The sequence below is a fragment of the Muscardinus avellanarius genome (genome assembly GCF_963383645.1).
Source record: "Muscardinus avellanarius genome assembly, chromosome: 20".
Taxonomy (NCBI): domain Eukaryota; kingdom Metazoa; phylum Chordata; class Mammalia; order Rodentia; family Gliridae; genus Muscardinus; species Muscardinus avellanarius.
The window spans coordinates 32026683-32050602 of record NC_137806.1 but is presented as its reverse complement, the minus strand read 5'-3'; the positions used below and the strand labels follow the sequence as shown (position 1 = coordinate 32050602).

Below are 23920 nucleotides of genomic sequence, written 5' to 3'. Positions count from 1 at the left end.
CCCCAGAAGTATCTGGCTCCCTTCCAACTTTCAGTAGCAGGTCATCCCGGCTGACCTAGCTTGTGGGTGGGGATCCCTGGGTCTTGGGATTATTTGTTAAGCCTTTGGCCTGCCTTTTACTACCAAGTGGCATTTTGAGTTCACAGGAAGGCATTTAATTTCTGGTTTATGTTTGTCATGCTTTTAAATTCTTGAAGTGCTGATACTTGGACCTCAGTGGTATATACTCTGTGTTCCTTTTTTTTTTTTTTTTGGTAGAACCCAGGGGCTTTTCTACCTCAAGGCTATACTCCCAGACCTATTTTATATTTTATTTGGAAATAGGGTCTCACTAAGTTGCCGAGAGCCTCACTAAGTAGCTGAGGCTGGTTTTGAACCTGTGTGATCCTCCTGTCTCCGCCTCCCAAGTGCGGGGATGACGAGCGTGCGCCACCACACCCGGCTTCTCTGTGTTGCTTTTAAAGTAGTTGTACTGACCAGTGTCTTCACCACATACTGCTGGGAAGTTGTCGCTGTCCTGGGAGAGCTTGTTTCTCTGACAAGCCCCAGTGCCATGGTGTGGGCCCCTCCAGATGGGCAAGTGGGACAGAAACTTCAGCCAGGAATTGATGGATGAACCCTGAAGAGGAGCTCCTGACATGACAGGCAATCTAAGTGAGCCGTGATTAACCAGCCCCACAGGGCTTAGAGAGCTGGGTTTGAACCAGGCAGTGCCTGAGGGCAGATGGCCCCTGGCACTTAAATTTGTCATTTTCCTGTCCTTCAAGGACTCATGTTCATCGAATATTGCTCCACACTGGTCCAGCATCCTGACATGCCACAGATCTCGCAGACAGAAGGCCAGAAATACTCTTGAGCCCATGGATGGGAAACTTCGTCTTCACCTTGTTCCACCTGTCCTGCCTGCTGGCTTTTGTCCAGGGTGCAGCTGCCACCTCACACCAGCTCCCAATTTTGGGCAGATTTGTTCCCCAGGGCTTTCTTGTTCCTGGGACATCTTGGGATTTATATTTTCTTTGACCTACCCAGGGCTGCTTTGAAGCTGGGGTACCTGTAGCCTATGTTGAGTGACCACTTTTTGGCATTGTTACTTCTCCCTGGCACAGGGAGAAATGGTCCCAAACATTTGAGGTAAGGGAGACCCATCCTGTAGTTCTTTTGGAGGGGATGAAAAAACTGCAGCGTAGATTCTGTTAAAGTTTTTTATTTCAAAAATAAGTGTGAGGCTAAGTAGCTTAAAGGTCATTGTTTCAAGGTCAGTGGAATTACTAGAGCTAGGATTGAACTTGGGTGCCTTCTTTTGGTCTCCACAAAATCCTCGAGGAGCTAAAAATGTCAAAGGACAGGAGTCTTGTCTCTGAAAAACTGCAGGGATCAGCCAAGTCTCGCTTGAAGAGCACTGTTAATCAGCAAATGAGCTCACCAGCAGCGATGTCTGCCTCCTCCTGGCCCGCCTCTAGTTCCGTAGGGTACTGAGATTACATTTCCTTTTCTCCAGCAGACCTGCAGCTGTTATGCACTGCTGCTGCGGGATGGCTGTTTATTACTACTGTCTGGTCTGGTTGGAATTTGCTCCTGTGGCTCTGGTTATTAAATATTAGTCGCACTAGCCTCCAAGTCATTGAAAGGTGTCCCTTGCTTTCTGTGGCGTTTTCTATAAAGTGTCTGGTCCTCACCAGGCTGTGCAGGCAGAGCCTAAAGCCTCTTATGGAAAATGTGATTCATCTGTATTAATCTGTATCCTGCTAGCAAGTTCATCTCTGAGATGTTCAAAGTACATGTCTTTAATGTATTTAATAGACTTTTATTGGTGTATTATAGTCTCACACCATAATGGAGTTCAGAGTAATGGAGACATATGTGCACACAGCACTCGGTGAGCTTCCTCTCTCCCCAGGCTTTAGACCAGTGATTTACAGTTCCCAGCATTTCTGGAGATTCTGGCAGCCCAGAGGGAGATGTATAGTCATAAGGTTTTTGAACATTTCCATGACTGCTTTTTTTTTTATCATGCAGCAAAAGAAATCACACATAAATTTAGAGTTGTGGATTGAGGGTGTCAGGCAGATTGGATATCTCTAATGTAAAATGTCCCCAAATTCAAATCCTTTTTGAGTACCGACCTGAAAGCACGCATGAAAAACTTGTCACCTAGCTTCATGTGACAGATCACAGTCCAAACACTGCCATAGCCGGCTGTGGTGGTGCAGGCTTGCAGTCCCAGTACTTTAGAAGTGGAGACAGGAGAATCACAGGTTCACTTTCAGCTTCAGTAACTTAGAACCTCTGCAACTTAATGAGACCCTGTTTCAAAATAAAGAATAAAAAGACTGGGGCCAGTAGCTCAGAGGTAGAGTGCCCCTGGATGCAATCCCCAATGCCACACACACGCATATGCATGCAAATGCACACTTACACACTCTCACACATATACTCACACACTCACACACATACACACTGTACATTTGCAACACACAGACTAACATCCCCCAGGGAAAGAGCTTTCCATCCACTTTGGCTGTGATACACAAATTATTGTTTCGTATGCAAAATTAAAATATTGCGTGAAATTGCCTTTAGGCCATGCGGATAAGGCATGAGATACAAGCAAATTTTGCGTTCAGACTTGGTTGCCATGCCTGAGGTATCCCACTACAAATATGCAAATGTAACAAAATTAAAAAAAAAATATCCCAAATCTAAAATGCTTCTGGTCCCGAACATTTTAGGTAAGGGCTACTCAACCTGTAGTAGTTTACCTTACTGAAATTTGCAAAAACAACTTCGTAAGGTAAGTTTGGTTATTGCTTTCATTTTATAAATGAATGTGAGGCTAAGCAGCTTAGAGGTCATTTTTTCAGGATGATTGGGAGTATATAAGCTGGCATTGAACCGGTACGCCTTCGGCTCCAGGAGACCAGGGATGTCCATTTATGTTAGATTTGTTTATGTCCAAGACCTAGGATGATGAATGGCCTGTTGGATGTATGCAGTGATACATAAGTCAGTGGAAATATAAACTAACAAAAACCGTGCAGTCAGCACTATATGAATGCCTTAGAGTGTTGATGACTTTTGAGTCTGTCCCTCGGCTCTGTTAACTTTTGAGACATGACAACTTGACAAATACATTGCGGTGCAGAATCAAAGTTTAAACACCATTATTGAATTGTACCATGAAATGCCTCTGAATGACGTTTTTTCTTTTAACTGTCCTTAACATCCCTAGTTTGTCTAGCCATCATAAATCTTGGCCTTTTAAATGGAAGACAGTCTTTGAAAGTTGAAGGCTGCATGGTGCATTCTAATTGAATTGCGCCTTTTACGTGGCTTATTTCAGCCGACTTTTCCAGGAGGCTGAGTCATGTTCGTTGTATCTTTCAGTGACATGCCCTCCGCCCAGCCTTTTGCTCATCCATTTTATGAATGCATCTATCATCCTTGGCAGCCTTTTTATATGTCAATAAGAATGTGGAAAACTTAAAGTTTTATTAATTGTTCTCTCCTAATTGTGCCAAACTGTCTTAAATTTTAATCTCAGCCTCTCTTGGGTTTCTCTTCTAAGCTTTATTGTGAGCTCAAGATTTAATGAGCTTATTTTCTTATTTAGCTTTGAAATCATAAAAAAACTGATGTGCAATTATGTAATTGTTTTCCCAGCTTGTCTTGAGACCATGTTTGTGGTTATTTTTAAACCTCTATATATTTGAATATTATTTGAATCCGTTTTTATTGGGGTTAGATTTGAAAGCTTTATTTTGTGGGTCTGGGGATGGAACCCAGGGGCATTCAACCACTGAGCTACAACCCCAGCCCTATTTTTTATTCTTTATTTTGAAACAGGGTCTCACTGAGTTGCAGAGGGCCTCACTAAGCAGCTGAGGCTGTCCACGAACCGTGATCCTCCAGTCTCAGCCTCCCAAATGCTGGGATTACAAGCGTGCACCACCACACCTGGCTCTTGAAAGCCCTATTTAGAGTAACTTTTGATTTACTTTATGACTTAGCCCCATTACAGAAATCAGGCAAACCACCAAAAACACATTTCTTTCCCTTTTTTCTGCTTGTCAAAAAAACCTTTAAAAATAGCATTTGATCTTAAACGTAGTCTTTTAGCCTCACATATATGCCCATCATCTGCAAACAAAACTATTCTTTTGCTTGGCAATACTTGAAACTGGCATGCAAAATTCACGGTCACTGTATCAGAAGACATGCTGGAATCACGCTCTATGTTGCATTACGATACAGTTCCGACTAGTACCGAGCAAACCCAACCCTCCTCTCCCAGAGAGAACCCTAACCTTCCCACAGCTCAGGGAAGTCCCTGTCAGGCCTCCTCCTGCCCTTGTCCCAACAGCCATGCCCACCCTGCAGAGGGAGAAAACTTGAGTACCGTATGTGACCTACATTTAGGCACAGGCTCATGCACTAACCCGCACCTTTACATTTAACTCGGAATCCTGTTGTGTATGTGTGGTACTGGGGATTGAGCCCAGGGGCTTTCTACCTCCAAGCTACACTTCCAGCCCTGTGTTTATTTTGAAACTGGGTCTCCCCACGTTGCTGAGCATAATGGCTCTGACATAGTCCTATTATATATGCTTAACACATCTCCTCCCAAAAGGTCACACTGGCCAGACAAGGTGGCGCACTCCTGGAAACCCCGTGCTTGTGAGGCTGAGTCAGGAGAATCTCAGTTTAGATGCCAACTCAGCAAGACCCTGTTTCAAAATTTAAAAAATATAGAGAGGGTAGGAGGTATAGCTCAGAGGTAGAATGCCCGAGTGCAATCCCCAGTGCCAAAATTTCTGTATTTTCTAGTGGTGGTTTATTATGCGTTTCTTTTCGTTTTTCATTGTTTTGTACATTTCAAATGTTCTGCATGGATTAGGGGGCATGGCAGCAGGGCCGTACTTGCAATGAGAAGAAGTTTAGCTGGCCCTAGGATACCTGTTCACTCCAGGTCCACCCTGCACATTCAGCCACCAGATGTGTTCTCCACGCAAGCCTTCTGCCCTTCCTTTCCTGCAAAGCCCTGAGTGTATCCTCCAAGGCCCGGCTATGTGGCTTCCTTTCATACCTCCCCTGGGAGGATGAAGTTACCAGGTTTCTCAGCCGAATCCTGGGTGTTGGTTCTTCAGCTTCTCCTCGCTCCACCGTGATCCCGACATCTTTGGGGATCAGTCCATTCTTGCAGACGCCACCTTCTCTGTCCCCCGTGATGCACACTGAGTGCAAGTATCTGTGCATCCGAGGGAGGGAACGTGGCTGCTCAGAGGACCCAGGAAGAGGCTGGTGGCCGGAGGCTGCTTCATGATGTCCCCGTGTTTATCCTTAGGTATTCTTGAAGTTCTGCACTGTGTGCTGGTGGAGAGTCCGGAAGCTCTGAATATTATCAAGGAAGGACACATCAAGTCCATTATCTCACTCTTAGATAAGCATGGAAGGAATCACAAAGTGAGTAAACCGTCTTATTCCCGCGAATGAGTTCTGGAATCACTTAAAATACAAGGGCAATGTGCTATGTGTTTCAGAAAGCTGGAAGAAGGGATTTTGAGTGTTCTCATAATAAAGATGAGATAGACGTTTGAGGAAGGATGGATGCTTACTGAGATATGAGTATTACTTAAAGTACTGTGATCCCAGTACTTGGGAGGCTGAGACAGGATCACAGGTTGGAGACCACCCTTGGCAACTTACACTCTCAGCAAGTCAGCAGGACCCGGTTTAAAACAACAGCAAAACAGCTGGGTGTGGTGGCGCACTCACTGAGTTGCAAAGAGCCTCACTAAGTAGCTGAGGCTGGCTGTGAATCTGCGATCCTCCTCCTGTCTCAGCCTCTCAAATGCTGGGATTACAAGCGTGTGCCACCGTGACTGGCTTTTTCTTTATATTGAAACAGCATCTCCCTGAGTTGCAAAGGGCCTCACTAACTAGCTGAGGTTGTTTTTGAACCCCAGTCCTCCTCCTGTCTCAGCCTCCCAAGTGATGGGATTACAAGCGTGTGCCACCACGCCAAGCTTGCTGTCCTGTTTAAATAATCATAACTAAGCGTAGCTGGTGGGGGTGTTTGCTTGGTGGAAATGTGGAAAGCAGTCTCAGATGGCTGGGATCATTTCTCGTTTCAGGTTCTGGACGTCCTGTGTTCGCTCTGCGTGTGCCACGGGGTCGCGGTCCGATCTAACCAGCATCTCATCTGTGACAATCTGCTGCCGGGCCGAGATCTGTTACTGCAGACCCGTCTCGTGAACCACGTTAGCAGGTAAGTTCAGATGGGCAGGGAAATGTCATGAATCGTGACAGCAAGAGGGTCCTCGGGCTCATTCTAGAGCCAGAACAGCAAATGCTCTGTTTGGTTTATTATAATTTTTATGTGTTTTTGCAGTGGATAACATAAGTACTGTTTTCTCCCAACTGGGTGGAATAATAATAACAATAGTGATAACAGATGAGCCAAGCCAAATGTGGATTTATCACACTCATGTTAAAGGTTTTTTTTTTTTTGTATTCATACATAGATGGACTGTCAATGATACCTTCAGAAGCAGGCTGACGATAATAGAGATAGTTGTATCTGATCATGCCTCATGAATATAACCCAGAGAGCTATCACTCATTGTTGTTTTGAGGGGCTCAATGTATTTGATAAAAAAAATCCAGAATATAATAAATTACAGAAATAACTTACAAAATGACGTCTCCAGGAGACCTGCCTGTTAATGTGTCAGACTTTACTGAGTATAACAGGCCAGCTACTGGGCCAGGTTCTTGGCACATTGTGGAGAGAGAGAGAATGTGTGTGTGTGTGTGTGTGTGTGTGTGTGTGTGTGTGTATTTCTGGACACTACTGTCATCTGTAGTTTATAGATCAAGAGCCAGGAACCAGAAATAGAGCTCAGGTCTGTCTGACTTGAGGCTCTTAAATGTTACGGTACACTGCCTAACTTATACCCAAATAAAACAATAAACCCAGTTTACAACCAATAAGATGCTTGGTATGATGGTAGCAACTTTCATGCACTGTCCAGCAGCCATCCAGGAAATACTACTTTCTCTAATTTTAAACAAAAATAGTAGTGTAAGTGTGTTTCTCTTTTAAACAGTATTGCTTTATGACTTCAGCGGTCTTTATGTAACAGACCTACCATTAATGAGTAGTACTTCCTGAGACCTCAGGTGACCTCTGGGTTACCATAGAGCACAACTTTGTTCTTAAAGTGGTACTAAATACAGCTTGCTAAAAATTCTTGGGCTGGGCATGGTGACGCGCACCTCTCATCCCAGTACTCGGGAGGCCAGGACAGGAAGATCGCAAGTTCAAGGCCAGCCTCAGCAACTTTCTGAGGCTGTGAGCAACATAGCAAGACGCTGTTTCAAAATAAAACATAAAAGAGGGCTGGGGTGTAGCTTGGAGGTAGAATGCCTCTGGATTCAATCCCCAATTCATTCGCACAATTGCTTACACACACACACATGTGCACATACACGTGCATACACACACCTTTCCCTCTCACAGCAAGGTGTTACAGATCATCTTGGTTCTTTCATAAGAACAGGACCTGCTTGTCCCCATGTGACATGAGGTTTAGTTTAGGAAACGGTCTACATGTCCTGGTTTTTAATGGCTCCATCAGATCCAAAAGCCTGTGGTACCAAGTGTCTAACTTTGTGACTTGTACTTGATTAATATAAAATGCAAAGTGCAAATAATGTTAGACCCTTAAGTGTCATTTCCAAGTGAAGTAGAAAGCAAGTCTCTTCCCTGCAGGTGTCCTGAGAGGCCGGCTGCCCCTGGGGACAATCTCCGTGGTGGTTTTAGTACCGCTGTAGCCTTCCGGGCACAGGGCATCCTAGAGAACGGGACTTAAGGTTCAAATTAGAGAGATGTGAATGAAAACAGAAATGATGTGATCTTTTCTCAAAAGACATTTTCCCCCTCTCTTTAAAGCATGAGGCCCAACATCTTCCTGGGCGTCAGTGAGGGATCTGCTCAGTACAAGAAATGGTACTACGAACTCATGGTGGACCACACAGAGCCGTTCGTGACAGCTGAGGCCACGCACCTGCGCGTGGGCTGGGCTTCCACCGAGGGCTACTCTCCCTACCCAGGAGGGGGCGAGGAGTGGGGCGGCAATGGTGTGGGCGACGACCTCTTCTCCTACGGATTCGATGGCCTCCACCTGTGGTCGGGTAAGTTCCCTCGCTGTGGCCGACGACGTCTCTATGGGTCTCTGGTGACCTCGCTGGGCACGTCTCGAAGCTATGGATGCTGCTTCTATTTCTGAATTGATGATTCAGAAATGGAACATTGGGAGGATGACAGTTGCATAAAACGCAGAATTTCACTAGAGTAAAAGAAAGCAATTAGAATCGTTTAGTGCCTTTCGAAAGGATTTTGTTACGGTTTGTTTTCAAAGGGGTGTGCCGACGTCTGAATGAACTGCAGAAAAGGGAATGTTTTGTGTCAGATCTATCAAGGAAGAAGGGCATGTCCTCTCCAGTCTCTGGGGTCTCTTACATGATTTGCTAACTTTAGGTTCAGAGTCAACATAGCCTCTGCTGACCCAGTTGATGTATGAGTTCCTAGGGTTAAATCCATACCAACTTACACAATATTGTTGGGGTTAGACTATTTCTTCATAAAGGTTAAAGTATCAAATGTCAATTATTCCAGGAAAACTTTTTTTTTTTTTGTATTTGAGACTGGAGATGTTCCCCGGCACTAGGATTTGGCTCCAAATCAAAAGTTTTGAGCGATGTTTTCATTTATTCTGTAATTTAAGTGTCGCACAGTTCAGGTGTTTGAAAGGAACGAAAGTCAGAAGATCCCCAGTGATTTTCTTATTTTTTTTTAAGTTTTATTGGTGCATTGTGGTCATACATCTTAATGGAGTACAAGATGGTGGAGGCATACTTGTACACATCAACCAATTAGCCTTTCCCCAATTCCCACCCCAATCCCTCCCTCTCCCTTCTATTTCCCCACTGCTTTTAGAGAATTTAAATATAGAAGTTCTCCCCCTTTTCCTGCAAGTGATCCTATTTTATCCTAATGGCTGAGTAGAATTCCATTGTGTACTTCTATACAGCCTTTTCTTTAATGGATGAAACTAGAAAATATTCTGTGAGATCAGCCCATCTTAGAAGACCAAAAGTTGTACACTTGTTCTCATAGGTGGAATCAACAAGGAAAATAGGAAACCATAAGAGACTTTAAATAATATGGAGACCTGTAGATGAGTAGAAAATTTGGGGAGAAAATTGGGGGGGAAGGGAAGGATGAAGAATGTAATAGTTCAAATACCATGGGAATATGTGAAGGTGTTAGTCCCAATTTCACTAGTATGTGCAGCAAGAACTGGCCGGTGTGGGAGAATACACCAAGAACTGTGTAGCTGTGTATTTGCATCAGGTTGAACCTCACTCTTCAACATCCTCACTGTTAGACTCTACATAAGACCTGACCCACAATTTAGAAGACTGATTTGCTCATGGTTTCCTTGGAAATTCTGGATTCAGTCCGTGTGAGGCCGGGGACCTCAGATCTCAAGGCATGGCGGCCGGAAGTAGAAAGGGAGAGTGCTAGGCTTCGTTCTCACATCATGGAGGTCAGAAGTAGAGCGGCACCAGCCAGAGGGAGGGACCTTATGTAATCACCAAGGCTGCACCCCCAGGGGCTCACCTGCTACAGCCACGCCCTACTAGCCCGGGCCACCACCCAGATAAGTCCATCACCTGTCAACTCCAAAGCTTAATACATGAGCTCCTCAGGGGGTCATTTTACAGCTGACCATAACACTCATGATGTATAATTGCAATGAACTAAGAAAATAAAAAATAGAACTATGGAGAAATGTCATAGACCAGTGAGGGAAGATGGGTACATACCATCTCTGATCTGTAAATCCAATGGCTGTCAGCTGTTTTCCTGGCTACCACAGAGGACAGGCTTGTGGATCTCAGATGGATTCAATGAGTTGACATCAAAGCGACCCGAGGATGCTACTGTGTGGCTTCAACACTGAGTGCCATGGAAACCATGGTTCTCAGGTTGTCGCTGGTGGCTTCTTTTCAGACGTTGCAGAATGGTTACTGTGGAGACAGGTAGATGTTAACATTAGCATGAAAGTAGCCATCAAACCAAGGAATTTATTTTGAGTATAGCATATACCTTTTTATTTTTACTGTAAGAATAATAGGAAATGCAGATCTTGACATAAGCAAGGAAATCTGTTTTCCATGAGCTACCTTATAATTTTTAAAAGGTGCCAGCTGAGCGTGGTGGTGCATGCTTGTAATGCCAGCATTTGGGAGGCTGAGATAGGATTGCACAAGTGTAAAGCCAGCCTCAGCTACTTAGGCCTTTTGCAACTCAGTGAGACTCTTTCAAAATAAAGAATAAAAAATAGGGCTGGGGGTGTCACTCAGAGGTAGAATGCTCCGGATTCCATCCCCAGTGTTGCAAAAAAGAAAAAAGTGCCTTTAGCATACTTAGAGAATTCTGAAATAGCCACTTCAGAGCAATTTTGTGGCTGGAAGATGTGAATTTTGGTGAACTCAAGTGTCTACATTTTAGAAAGCAGATGCTATCATTGGCATTTTACATGTGTTCTTGGTAAAAAAGAAAAAAATCTTGGCATACTAGAAATAAGACAAGTGTTAAGAACCATAAAACATGTGTCCTGGAATCTGTATTTGTTCACACGCTTGTATGTGAGCATGCAAGGGGTACGCTGGCATGTGTCAGCAAGTGCCTTGAGAGCCTTATCTTTTTCTAGTGTGCACTGAGGTACGGATGACCTGAGAACTTATTAAAGACGATTCTGATCTGGCCAGAAAGGCCTTTAGACCATTGGTTGGACAGGACAAAAAACAGTACTGCTGTCAAATATTACTTTCATGCCTGGAATTGTATCCTGTTGTCCTGACAATGCCAACTAAGATCTTGTGTGACATAACTTAGAAATCAAACGAATCAGCATAGAGTTATCTCCTAATAAAATATATGCTGCACTATTCAATGAAAACAATTACTGCTTTTGTTATTATAGAGTTTTGAGTTTCTAAAAGAAAAGGGAGAACTTAGTATTTGGGAAAAAATAGCATTAACTGCCTGCTGTGCCTCGACTATGGGACTCATAAACCATAGTCACGTAGGAATTGTAAAGGCTGATGATGTTTGGTTTCCTGCTTATTAGAAATCAGGTTCAGAGAAATGATTTACTGATAATCACACAAATAGCAGATGAGACGACATCTATTTGGAGACAGATGATTTTTTTTTCTGGAAATTTTGCTCTAACTCCATAAAATTTAATATAATTGCATCAAATACCATTTGTCTACATGCAGAAACTTTGATAAATCAGATGGTCCATTTTCCAACAAAGTAGCCCAGCTCCTAAGGAAAAAAAGGAACATTGTCTCTTTTAAACCGAGAATGAGCATGGAACAGTAACTTGCAGTCAGGATGTCCTCTGTTAGCTTCTCGCCTTGGTTTGCTCTTGTTCCTCTGCTGGACTTTAGCTCTGAAGGTGATGCTCAGAGATGAACCTAAGTTCCCTTCATCCCCGTTTCTCCCCTACTAGGTTGTATTGCTCGAACCGTGAGCTCGCCAAACCAGCACCTGCTGAGGACCGACGACGTCATCAGCTGCTGTCTGGACCTCAGTGCCCCAAGCATCTCCTTCCGAATCAACGGGCAGCCCGTTCAAGGAATGTTTGAGAATTTCAACATCGATGGCCTCTTCTTTCCCGTTGTCAGTTTCTCTGCGGGAATCAAGTTAGTATGTCTCTGTTTGGGGGTCTGTTTCCTCTCTGACTTCTCACCTGTTCACAGAAGGCTTCTCTAGCTTTTGCTCCTCCCTCCTGGGTGTCTGTCCCCAGGTATTTGCCCAGTTCCTTGAAGGAAGAGGTAAGAGTGGACGGCGAAAACCTCAGGAAGCCAGCGCTCTGCCCACCTGTACCACCATGTGGTGCTGGGTACTAAGGCGCTCTCAAGCCAGGGTCCTGAAACATTTTAGGTCTATTTCTCAAGTTTGTCTTATTACCTAATAAGGGGAAATATACAATATGATTAGAACACCACTTATTTTTTTTATTTCATTTTCCTTTTTCTAACAATAGTCACCTGACCCACTCTATATCCTCCTGTTAGAAAGCAAATGTCTTTTCTGTTGGTGAGATGGACATTGTCACGCATCTCCTTACAATGTTCCTCCCTCCACCTCTCTGAATTCTCTACCGATAATGTGTCAAAATGCTTTTCTCTAGCTCTTTTTCTATTTTACTGAAACAAGAGGAAAACAAAATTATAGTGCATTGATCATCTACAGAGAACTTGAGTACCTCAGGAGTTGTCATAATCAGGGGCCGCCACCCTGTCATCTATCAACATATAGATGTTTTCACCTAATGAGAGTGACTCCCTTATCCACACTGAATTGCCATTTGTTTTGGTGATTATTTTAGTTATAATTCTCCTCTTGGGAATAGTTCCTACATTCCTAGTTGCAGAAGCACCACATTGAAAAACAGAGTAATCATGAAATATTACATAGCGAGGTACCAATGGTTCTTCCTGGTGTATTTATACAATTTTTAAATGAATTTTAGAGTTGTTTTAAAGTTGCTATTTTTTCTTCTATTTATTATTTATTGAACTGAAACCGAAACACAAATTAGAAAGGGGATCATGAAGAAATGAAAACTTTTTATTTTTGTATACAAATTGTTATCATTAAACTGTTTGAGTTTTGTTCGATGGAGCTCAGATTACATTATTTTTAATTAAATTACTGTGATAAACAAACCTAGGAATTTTGTTTTTCCTTGTAATGGGGATTGAATCCAGGGATATTTTACCTTCAAATTACACCCACATCCCTTTTTATTTTCTAGTTTTTTTTTTTTTAACAGTTTGGCTAGGTTTCTGAGAGTCTGTTGACATTGCTAAGTCTGTTCTTGTCATCCCATGTACGGGGATGACACTATGCCTGACTTAGGAAGTTCTTTTCTTTCATTACTGTCAAAATTGGCAAAGAATAAGAAATAAGAAAGAAATAAGGTTACCTGCTTTCTTCAGCAAATAGAGATGATGCCTGAGTCTTCTTTAAGGACTTACACCAGTAAATCAGGTGCTAGAAAGTGACTTTTCCCTCCATATATGTAATTGAGCCTTGTCATTTTAAGCACACACATACTTGAGTCATACCTTCTTTTTGTCTGTTTAATACTTGTCCACCTGGGGACACTAAATTGCTATGGATACATACTTCATTGACATAGAAAGATGATGCATGTGTTTCTAGTTACTCAGTGAGTGGCAAGTCTTCCCTGAGCTACTAATGTAATGTGACCAGGGTTTGTCTCTTGATATGTAAGACATGGCCCTGTGTCTCCTTTATGAGAGGCTGTTAGATGTTAAGGTGATGACTTTATCCTGATACTTGGAGTAAGTGTAGGTTCGGAGAAAGTGACTTTTGTACTAATAATGGTTCCTAAGATTTTGTTGATTGGAAAACTCTCAAGTCTGTGAAGGCTGTAATTGATTCTGACATGTATTTTTTTTTTTTTTTTTTTTTTTTTAGGGTCCGCTTTTTGCTTGGGGGAAGACATGGGGAATTCAAATTCCTTCCTCCACCGGGGTATGCTCCTTGTTACGAAGCCGTTCTGCCCAAAGAGAAGTTGAAAGTGGAGCACAGCAGAGAATACAAGCAGGAAAGGTCCTACACGCGAGACCTGCTGGGCCCCACGATGTCTCTGACGCAAGCCGCCTTCACCCCGGTCCCTGTGGACACCAGCCAGGTACCAAGGGCCCCCGGTGCACTTGTTATATCGTAGTTACTCTGATGAGCAGAGCTTTCAAGCTTGGACTTTGATCCACAGAAGTGCGTTTTCATAGTGGATCTGTCTGATTGAGACAAGTCTCATGAGATAATTAATTTACCCTCGCCATTCACCTGTTTTTTTTTTTTTTTTAACAAAGTTGTCCCATCTGACTAAATTGACTTGATAAGGTATTACTAGATTACAACCTGCAATTTGAAAAGAAATAACTGCTTTGGGTTTCCTTTAAGGTTTATTGAAATAATCGATATTATTAATTTTTAGAATGCATGTCACCTTTTAACCAGACAAGCAGTGATAGCAACAGGTAGAAGTCAGTTACAAGATTCTAGAAGAAACTTAAGGTATAGTAATGTTACAATGATTAGTATCTAGAAAAATGTACTGTACTTGAAGTAATAAGAGATATACTGAATACTAATTTTAGGATTGTACTTTTTTTTTTTTTTTTTTTTTTTTTGGTACTGGGGTTCCTGGAAGCCCTTTTACCTCCGGGCTGCACTCCCAGACCTATTTTATATTTTTGAAACAGGGTCTCTTGCACCAGCGTGGCTGGCTTCAGACCTGCGCAATCTTCCTGTCTCCACCTCCCAAGCGCGGGGATTACAAGCGTGCGCCACCACGCCCGGCTAGGATTGTACTTTGAGGGAGTAATGGGGATTGAATCCAGGGACTTTCTACCTCTCAGCTAAAACCCCAGCCTTGTTTATTTTGAAAAGTAAAGTTTTTGAGGCTCTTGATAAGTTGCCAAGATTCTTGAACCTGAGATCCTCCCTATCTTATCCTCTGAAGTACTTGGATTATAGGCATGCACCACCATGCCTGGCTGGAGTATACTTTTTTTACGAAACAGAATGAAGTCTTTTAATGTCTTCTCCCATTCAGAAGCAGTTCTGTTGAAGTTATTTTACATCTTTTATCTTGAGTAGAGATAATATGATGGTCTCCAGATGCAAAATGCCTGGGATCAAATTCCTTCTCTGGGGTCCTGGGGTCGGTAAAAGTCACCCTCTGAGTAGGATGCTCATATTCTATTTGACATGGTAACTAGATAACATATCACTTTACAAGTAGGCAAGGAAGGAATGTTAGCCATCCTTCCTGCCTTTTGTTTCACAGACAGGATGCTAACCCGAGGTTGACAGTGAATTAAATATAGCTTAACTTTGAGGGTGAAGAAACTTGAGAGGATGGCTAGATACTCAGGTCTGTTTATCAATTTCTGAGGATCAAAGGCATTGCTTCTAAGGTCTGACGTTGAATTAATAATAGGTTTGGATATTTCCGTTTTGTAGCAACTAGCTGTTGAATTCCTGGAGTCAGGGTTCTTCTCCCATGCAGGTTTCTGGTACTATCTAGTTGACAACGTAAGAATGCTAGCCAGGGTTTAGTTTGCAGTGCCTGTAGCTACGAGAAAGCAATTCAGTGCTACCTGAATTGATGAGGAAGCACTCTTGGGCAGATGGAAATGGGCATCCGAGGTGGTTTACTGGTCAGACAGGGAGGATTCCGTGAGATCTGTGTGACCACTCCCACTTCAGGGAAAAGGCAGACGCTCCCTGTGGGACTGTGGTCTCAGGCATTGGCCCTGTGGAAGGACTGGTCATGGGGCCACACAGGAGAGTGGTATCAAGATGTAAACAGCCTACCGTCACCTGGTGGTAAGCCAGTTTGCATTCTTTATCAAGAAGAGATCAGTAAGCTTTCCTCTTTCAATAGTAGCAGGTAAACATTGTTTTTCCTTTATTTGTGGTACTGGGATTGAACCCAGGGGGATGTTTTACCTTTGAGTTACACCCACCAGTCCAATTTATTTTATTTATTTATTATTCATTTATTTATGGTACTGGGGATAGAACCCAGGGGCTTTTCTACCTCTGAGCTATTCTCCCAGACATATTTTGTATTTTATTTGGGAACAGGGTCTCACCAAGTTGGTGAGAGCTTCACTAAGTAGCTGAGGCTGGCTTTGAACCTGTGCGATCCTCCTGTCTCAGCCGCTCAAGCGCTGGGATTACAAGCATGCGCCACCATACCTGGCCCCCATTTTTTTTTTTTTTTAATTTGGAAGCAGTGTCTTGGTAAATCACAGAGGGCCACACTTAGTTGCTGAGGCTGGTCTCTAACCTGCAAACATCACCCCCCTCTGCCCCGCTCGAACCTCCCAAGAACTAGAATGAGAGGTGTGTACCATCACACCTGGCTTCCCCCGGGTTTTTATTTAGAAACCACTAAAAGTCAGAGTACAGGTCAGGAAGTGCATCATTCATTGCCATCATTGGGTTAGAACTTGGGTACCAACTTTCATGCTGGCCTACGGATGCTGACCAGGTTGACCTAGGAGTGCTGGAGTGATGACTCTTTTTAAATAATGCTCCCTTTGGTGGTTGGCTTGTATCTGTTGAACATCTTTCTGCTGTTGCCACCAACACCCTGTTTACTTTGTTCATTAATTGCCCAAAACCAGAAGTTGTCACGCAAAAAGTCCTGAAATTTAAAGAATGTCAGGAATTAGATAGTTGAGGGCTCTTGTGTCTTAATGGTTGAGATGTTACTGCGCTATACCTTGCTATGTGTTACTGATATATACTTTCTTTTTTTCTCTTTTTTTCTGCTTTTAGATTGTGCTGCCTCCTCACCTAGAGAGGATAAGAGAAAAGCTAGCAGAGAATATCCATGAACTGTGGGTTATGAATAAAATCGAGCTTGGCTGGCAGTATGGCCCGGTACGTCATTTGAAATTTTTCAGATTCCATTAATAGATCTTCCTGCAAACAACTTTTTTTTTTGTCCTGCAGTGGGGGTAACATGGATCAATTGGATTGATTTTCTGCATATTAGTTTTTATGCCATGTTGTATAATAGAAGGACTGATATTACTGACAAGCTCATCGAAGAACAGAATAGTTGCCTAGATAATTGAAGGTTCTCAGTGTTTGGGGTGAGACTTATATTTATTCTGTAAGGGGCTAAACAGAATTGAAGAATGTTTAGCAGGAAGGTGGGCTTCTTAAGTCCTTGTTCTGGGAGAAGCTCGGGTGTAGTGTGAAAGGGCAGGGAGTGGGTGCAGGAGCCCCAGTCAGTGATGGGTCCACATTGTCCCCACTGCAAGCAGATTGTCCCAGCTCTGCTTGCAGTGGGGACAATGGGTTTGATTTCGAGAAGGGTCTCAAAGTTTAGATTTTTGGGGTGTGGTAAGAGAAGGAAGAAATCTAGGCAGATTTCTTTTATTCTAGGCACCTGAGAGGAGAAAAGTGTTGGTTCTTTTCTGGTGTTAAGAACAGAGGGGAAGTAGAGATACATAAGTGAGAGGAGATTAACTTGGGACTCAGACACACTCATTTTATCAATTTTTTTTATTTTAGTTTTTTGGTATTGGGGATTGAACGGAGGGGCAGTCTGTCTCCAAGCTACAGCCCCAGCCCTTTTTATTGATTTATTTGAAACAAGGTATCTCTAAGGTGCATAAGGTGTTGCTAAGTCACTGAGGCTGTCCTCAGATCTGTGACGCCCTGTCTCAGCCTCCCCAGTTGTAGGATTGCAGGCATGCGCAGGCGTGCCCAGCTTCACTTTTCATTTTATGTTGAGAATCTAGGTGGTGTGATTTTGAGTTTAAACGTTGGGACAGGGTTTCATTGATAAGACCTATTCATGTATAATGATAACAAGAAAGCGATAAAGATGTTCCAAACTGGTGACTCGCAAAGACTTACAGTATTTCCCCCCCCCCCACTGGTGTTTGCATACTTTTTCCATGGCATTTTATAGAAACTGGTAATTATTCCCATGGAGTAATTCGTTCTTAAACACATGTGGTTGTCATCTAGGAGCATTGTGAAAGAAATTTCTGTACAATCCAGGCCTCTAAAAAGATTTTAAAACCCTAATTACTAATGCAAAGACCAAGCACATCTTTCTCATTTTTGTCCGTAAGTTGCTGATTTAGTTGAGTGCAATGGGTAATGCACTTGATTCTCTGTTACCTTTTGGGTTCCGTATCTATAGGTGCAACCAATTCTTGGTCAGAAATATCCAGGAAAAGAAGTCATTCCTGCACTGAACCTGCATAGACTTCTCAGCACCACAACATCAGAGCAGAAATCAACAAAGTAGAGAATAAAAGAAAAAAAACAGAAAATCAACAAAACCAAAAGCTGGTTTCTCAAAAAAAATTAACAAGATAGATTAAGCACTAGCAACCTAACCAAAAAAAAAAAAAAAAAAAAAAAAAAAGAGGGAGAGAATCAACTCAAATTATGAAGATAAGAGATGAAAAAGGAGATATCAATGACGGTGTAGAAATCTAGAGCATTATCAGAAACTACTTTGAAAAACGGCTTCAACAAGATGGAAAATATGGAGGAAATTGACAACTGTCTAGATATATACAACCTGCCTAAATTGAGTCATCACTCTTCTTAACCAGTATGGTATAACAGTGATTTATAGCTGGGCATGATGGTGCATGCCTGTAATCCCAGTACCTGGGAGGCTGAGGCAGGCGATTGCAGGTTCAAGGACAGCTTCAGCAATGTAAAAAGCAACCTAGCAAGATCTTGTTTTATTTCTTTTTATTTTTTATTTTTATTTATTTATTTTGTGGTACTGGGGTTCCTGGAAGCCCTTCTACCTCCGGACTACACTCCCAGACCTATTTTTATATTTTTATTTGGAAACAGGGTCTCCTGTTTTAAAATAAGAAAAATTAAAAAGAAGGGCCTGGGGGTATAGTTACAAGGTAGGCTGTTCAGTTCCCAGTCCTACCAAAAATAAAAGAAAAACATGCCACGATTTATACATTGCTGGCATTGTAGCTGATAAGATGACTTAAAGTACACAGCAGGGTGTTTCTGGGTTATCTGCAAACACTGCGTCATTATATAGAAGGGACTTGAGCTCCTGTGGCTTGTGTTGTCCTCAGAGTCCTGGAACTGATTCCCTGTGGATACTGAGGGACAACGGTATGCAAGCACTACTAAGAAAATTGGTATTAAGAAAAATGCCTTTATTGTGGTCGCTGATGCTTTACGTCCCTGGAATATTTTGTCAGAACAAACTTTGACTTCCAAGGGGTGCAGAGAAGAGCCAAAACCGCTTCCAAGAGCTTGCATTGGCTCAGTTGTTCATTGATGTCTCTGATCACGTTAGCTCTACACAGAAAAAAATCTGACAAATTAAGTCATGACCACACCCAGAATTCATTTTAATTTATAAGCCTTGCCACCGCATGTCTGGCCACACAAGGCAAATTATTATTATTATTATTTTTGTAGTACTGGGGTTCCTGGAAGCCCTTCTACCTTGGGGCTACACTCCCAGACCTATTTTTATACTGTTTTTTATTTGAAAACAGGGTCTCTTAAGCCAGCGTGCGTGGCTGGCTTTGAACCTGCGTGATCCTCCTGTCTCTGCCTCCCAAGCGCGGGGTTTACAAGCGTGAGCCACCGCGCCCGGCTCACACCAGGCACATTCTAAGTGTTGGGAATACAGCAAAGAAGATACCCAGATCCTTGCTCTTAGGTCTGTCTTGTGAAGTGCAGGGAGAATAGACCATTGTAAACAAGGATCTGGCCTCCTGGCAGGTGGTAGGTCTTACAGGCAGAGAAAAACTAGTAGGGTGGGTAGGCAGGCACACAGCCATTGTCTGGGCAGGATAAACCTCCTGGGGAAAGTGAGATTTCACCAATGGCTGGCAGGAGCTGAGTGTGCCAGCCTGTGGGCACCGGGGCAGGAGTGAACGCTCCTAAGCAGCAGGGTGTGGGTCAAGCCAGCTTTGCCACTGGCCTTTGGTACGAACCAGGTCTGGAAAGTTGTAGAAGCCGTTTGCCCGGGCAGCTCTGCGTCGTCCTAGCTTTCTGCCTCCACTTACTGGTGCGTAGCTAGATTCTTAATGCTGTTTCTGACACTAGAGGCTGTGACATGCTGAACCCCCGTCTCATTTCAGGTAAGAGACGACAATAAAAGGCAGCACCCCTGCCTGGTGGAGTTCTCCAAGCTGCCTGAGCAGGAGCGGAATTACAACTTACAGATGTCCCTGGAGACCCTCAAGTGAGTTTCCCAACCGTTCTGTTGCCCGTCTGTCTCACCTGGAAGAAGCCAGATCTTGGTTGCCATCTCTGTTATACTTTAGATATGAAGCAATTTGTAATTTATTTTTTATTGGTGCACTATAGTCTCACATAATGTGGATCGTGCTGACAATGGTATATATTCACACAGTATTTGGTGCCCTCCCCCCTCGTGTCCCCTTTTCCCTCCCAATACTGAGTGTCCAGGATAACAGTGCTACATGCACATGTATACACATATTCAAATGTAGCTTTTCCATGAATAAACCTCAGCCTTCTTCCTTCCCTACCCTTCCTTTCTGGCTTTGCTGAGGTTTCCCCTCCATTATCTGGAGTCCCCCTGGTATCCCTAATACAGCTATAAAGCAATTATAATCTCAGCTAGAACTTTGCCTACTGTGTAAGTGGCGAGTCCCAGCTAGAACTTTGCATAACTCTTAGATGGCTTAGATGAGTGTTCACTGGGAAGCCAACTTTGACCCTCTTGTTTCAGATCTCTACATAGCATTTCCCAAAAGGTGTTCCTATAGCTTTTTGATGGATAGTGTAGGTCAAAACACAACGATTCTGGGACTATGAGCCAGGGACCAGGCCAGTCAAAAATTGTTGCTGGCTTGTGACAGGTAAAGATACTAGAGTATTAGCTGGGCATGGTGGTTCACACCTAAATCTCAGCACTTAGGCTGAGATGCGACACCAGCCTCAGCAACTTTGACTTCGAGCAACATAGCAAGACTGTTTCAAAACAAAAAATATAAATGACTGGGGCCATAGCTCTGAGGTAGAATGGCCCTGGATTCAATCCCCAGTACGCAAACGTGAATGTTTAGAAACTTTAATAACAACTGAGGGAGAAATGTTATTCCTGTTGATCTCATGTGCTAAAACTGTAGATGTGAATCCTACATATCTTCATTTGGAAATTTTGTTTCTAGAAGATTTTTACTGTGTTTTATGTAGAACATAATGAACTGGAAAGTGAAAGAAAACTATTCCTAGATAGCCATAGACTAAGAAGCACTGATATATCGACCGACAGAGGGCTAAAACATGCCTTTTTATTCTTACTGATGAACTGTCCATAATTTTAATATCAATATCTACAGTGGGGTGGACTCTGTTCTCGGTTTATATAAATGTATTCAATCGTAGAACCCTCTTTTCAGGAAGGAAGACTAACACAGGCTCTTTTCTATCTTATAAAGGCAACTTGACTTGAGTGCATTTTTGCCACTGGATGCCTTCTGCTTTTCCGATGGAAGAATGGGGCTGGGGTGGAATAAATGAAGGACTATATTTGCAAATACACACACACACACCACACACATAGATACATGTGCACAAATGCATATATACACACGCACATTTACATGCACATGCGCACATTTGCATGCACATGCGCACATATATGCATAAACACATGCACATATATATACATGTTGAAATAGTGTTTGTGAAGACCCCATACCTTCTGTCTTCTTCCCATCCTTGATGTCCTGCAGAACCGATTAGGTTCAAGGAGCCCACCCTTTCTAATCCATTTTTCTATTTGATCTTATTTGCTAACATTTTTGTTGAGGATAAGGAGTAAGGTCCACAGAAGCTATTTAACCAGGTACCCAAAACATACAGCCCAAGAAATGTTGCCGCTGCTAAAATTTGGGCTCATATATATGCTGTATTCATAAAGGTCCAGGTTACGGAAATGAGAGTGAGTTTAGGGTCTACTCACAACTTGGAGAAGGAACATATATAAAGTAAATGAAGAGTCTCCTAAAGATCGCACCTGGCAGGTTGCCTTAGCAAGGACTGGTCTGGGCCCCACCAAAACGGAATTTGTGGATTCAGCATGTTCTATCTTTTCAGTGCTCAAAGCATGATTTCGCTCAGTAATTCGTGGCAGTTCATCATTTTCACATCTTTTAACAACATAATTAAACATGAACTATGTTCCCTTCTGCAGTGATAGATGCTAGGCCAGCAATTCCAAAGAGTAAGCCCTGGGGTGTAGAGATTTCCCTGTTTGTGTGTAGCGTGGGGAGCCTCTGGCAGCCACCCATCATCTGCTGTCAAGTCCTCACGGCTCCTGGAGGCTGCACTGATTAATCACCAGATATGTGAGCCCTGGGGTGGTGGGATTCCCTACGGTGAACGCTAATGACCCTTTGCATGAGCGAATGCTAACATTGCTTTTTTGATATTTTTATAGCTGAGGAGTTCATAATTATGTGGTTTATGAAAAACTGCTTTCACTTAATTCTTTTCAAGTCAAAGGGTAAAAGCCCCTACTTCTCTCAGCTTGATACTCTGTGCCGTCCAGAGGAAGCCGGTGCGCTCTGCCTGAGTTTCCTTTGCCCATTTAGTTGGTGACAGCCCACGCAGGGTAGGGGACAGAATGGCCTCTGGCTTTGGGTAGACAGGACCATCTTCTTGAGTGACCCAATTTCTCTGAACTTGAGGATATTCTTTACAGAACAGTGGGGATAGTAAGGTCTCTGTCGCGGCACTGGCGACTTGGTGACAGGCAGTATGCTGGTAACATATTCAGCACCACCTATCAGACGGAGGTTGCGCCTTCTAGGTTCCCCTTATTGGCCTTATAACACGTCAAGGCGACTTGAACACCTTTCTTGATTTCAGTCCTGAGAAGTGGCGATTAGAAAATCAGGACATTATTCCAGGACATTATTCTCTTGTTTTAGACTGAGGCATGATTAACGTGAACATTCCTTTCTGATGATCATGGCTTTTTTTTGTCGACTGAGGTGTGATTTAATGTAAACATAACTTTCTGATGCTTCTTCCGTGACTTTATTTTGTAAATTGTTGACAAACTCCATTAGACCCAAATTGTCACCTGCGGATGGCACAGTACCACACAACCCTAACACCTTCTTCAGAATAGCACAGTTCCTAGAATTTGCCCGTGATGTTCCCCAGGGTACCCTGTGGCCGAAGTAGTTGTTTCTGATTTTTACTGTCAGATCATACAATCCTTTCCAAACTCCAGGTCTCGATTTCCAGTTAAATAACTCGGTTTGGAAAGTCATCTTAGAATGGTGTTTAACCCCCACGCAGCCTGGTGTTACAGACTGTGCTCTGCTTTCTAGATGGAAGGTGTCTGAGTTACCTCTGTCACTCTGGGGACGAGGGAAGACTCGCTGGAAGCTCATAGCTCTCGCTGTCTTGCAGGACATTGTTGGCCCTGGGGTGCCACGTGGGGATATCAGACGAACATGCCGAAGAAAAAGTAAAGAAAATGAAGCTCCCCAAAAAGTAAGTTGAACGACTAAATGATGTACAGTGATCTGGGTGTAGCTTTGAGACCCAAATGCCGGGCTCACATTTAAATTATAAAATATGAGCTGAATTACAGCAGAGGCTCCCTCGAGTCTACCGGGGGGACAGTTGGCTGTCATGTTGTTGAGAGAAGAGACAGTGTGTTGTCTTACAATGTCGCTTACAATGTGTTGGAGTACTTCCTAAGAAGTGTATTATTCTGGTGTGTGTGTATGTGTGAACAGTATATTCATATTTCTAGTTATATATGTAACTTCCCATTTTCTACCAAAAGTTGTTTATAATTTTATTTGCATTTGTAAAAAATGTACTAACAAGCTAGGTGTGGTGGCACACACCTGTAATCCCAGTACTTGGGAGGCTTAGACAGGATTGGGGACACCTTCAGCAATGTAGTGAGACTGTCAGTAACCTAATAAGACCCTGTTTCAAAACAAAATGTAAGCCGGGCGTGGTGGCGCACGCTTGTAATCCCAGCATTTGGGAGGCTGAGACTGGAGGATCGCGGTTTGCGGACAGCCTCAGCTACTTAGTGAGGCCCTCTGCAACTCAGTGAGACCTTGTTTCAAAATAAAGAATAAAGTATAGGGCAGGAGGTGTAGCTCCCCTTGGGTTCCAACCCCAGACCCACAAAACCAAAATAAACAAAAAACAAAACAAAATGTAAATTAAAAAATTGGGTGTGGAGCTGGAGGTAGAATA

At 43.0% G+C, this 23920-nt stretch overlaps 1 protein-coding gene across 1 annotated transcript in view; it reads left to right on the top strand.

The window, feature by feature from the left end:
* RYR2 (ryanodine receptor 2) overlaps positions 1–23920 on the top strand; it is a gene marked incomplete at both ends in the record, with an annotated part of 554680 nt that overhangs the window by 301837 nt on the left and 228923 nt on the right. Inside the window, 8 exons of the mRNA XM_080717126.1 lie at positions 5342–5460; positions 6132–6265; positions 7952–8193; positions 11592–11784; positions 13592–13808; positions 16472–16576; positions 19795–19898; positions 23111–23194. Coding sequence (XP_080573252.1) covers positions 5342–5460; positions 6132–6265; positions 7952–8193; positions 11592–11784; positions 13592–13808; positions 16472–16576; positions 19795–19898; positions 23111–23194 — 1198 coding nt within the window. The remainder of the gene's footprint in view (positions 1–5341; positions 5461–6131; positions 6266–7951; positions 8194–11591; positions 11785–13591; positions 13809–16471; positions 16577–19794; positions 19899–23110; positions 23195–23920) is intronic.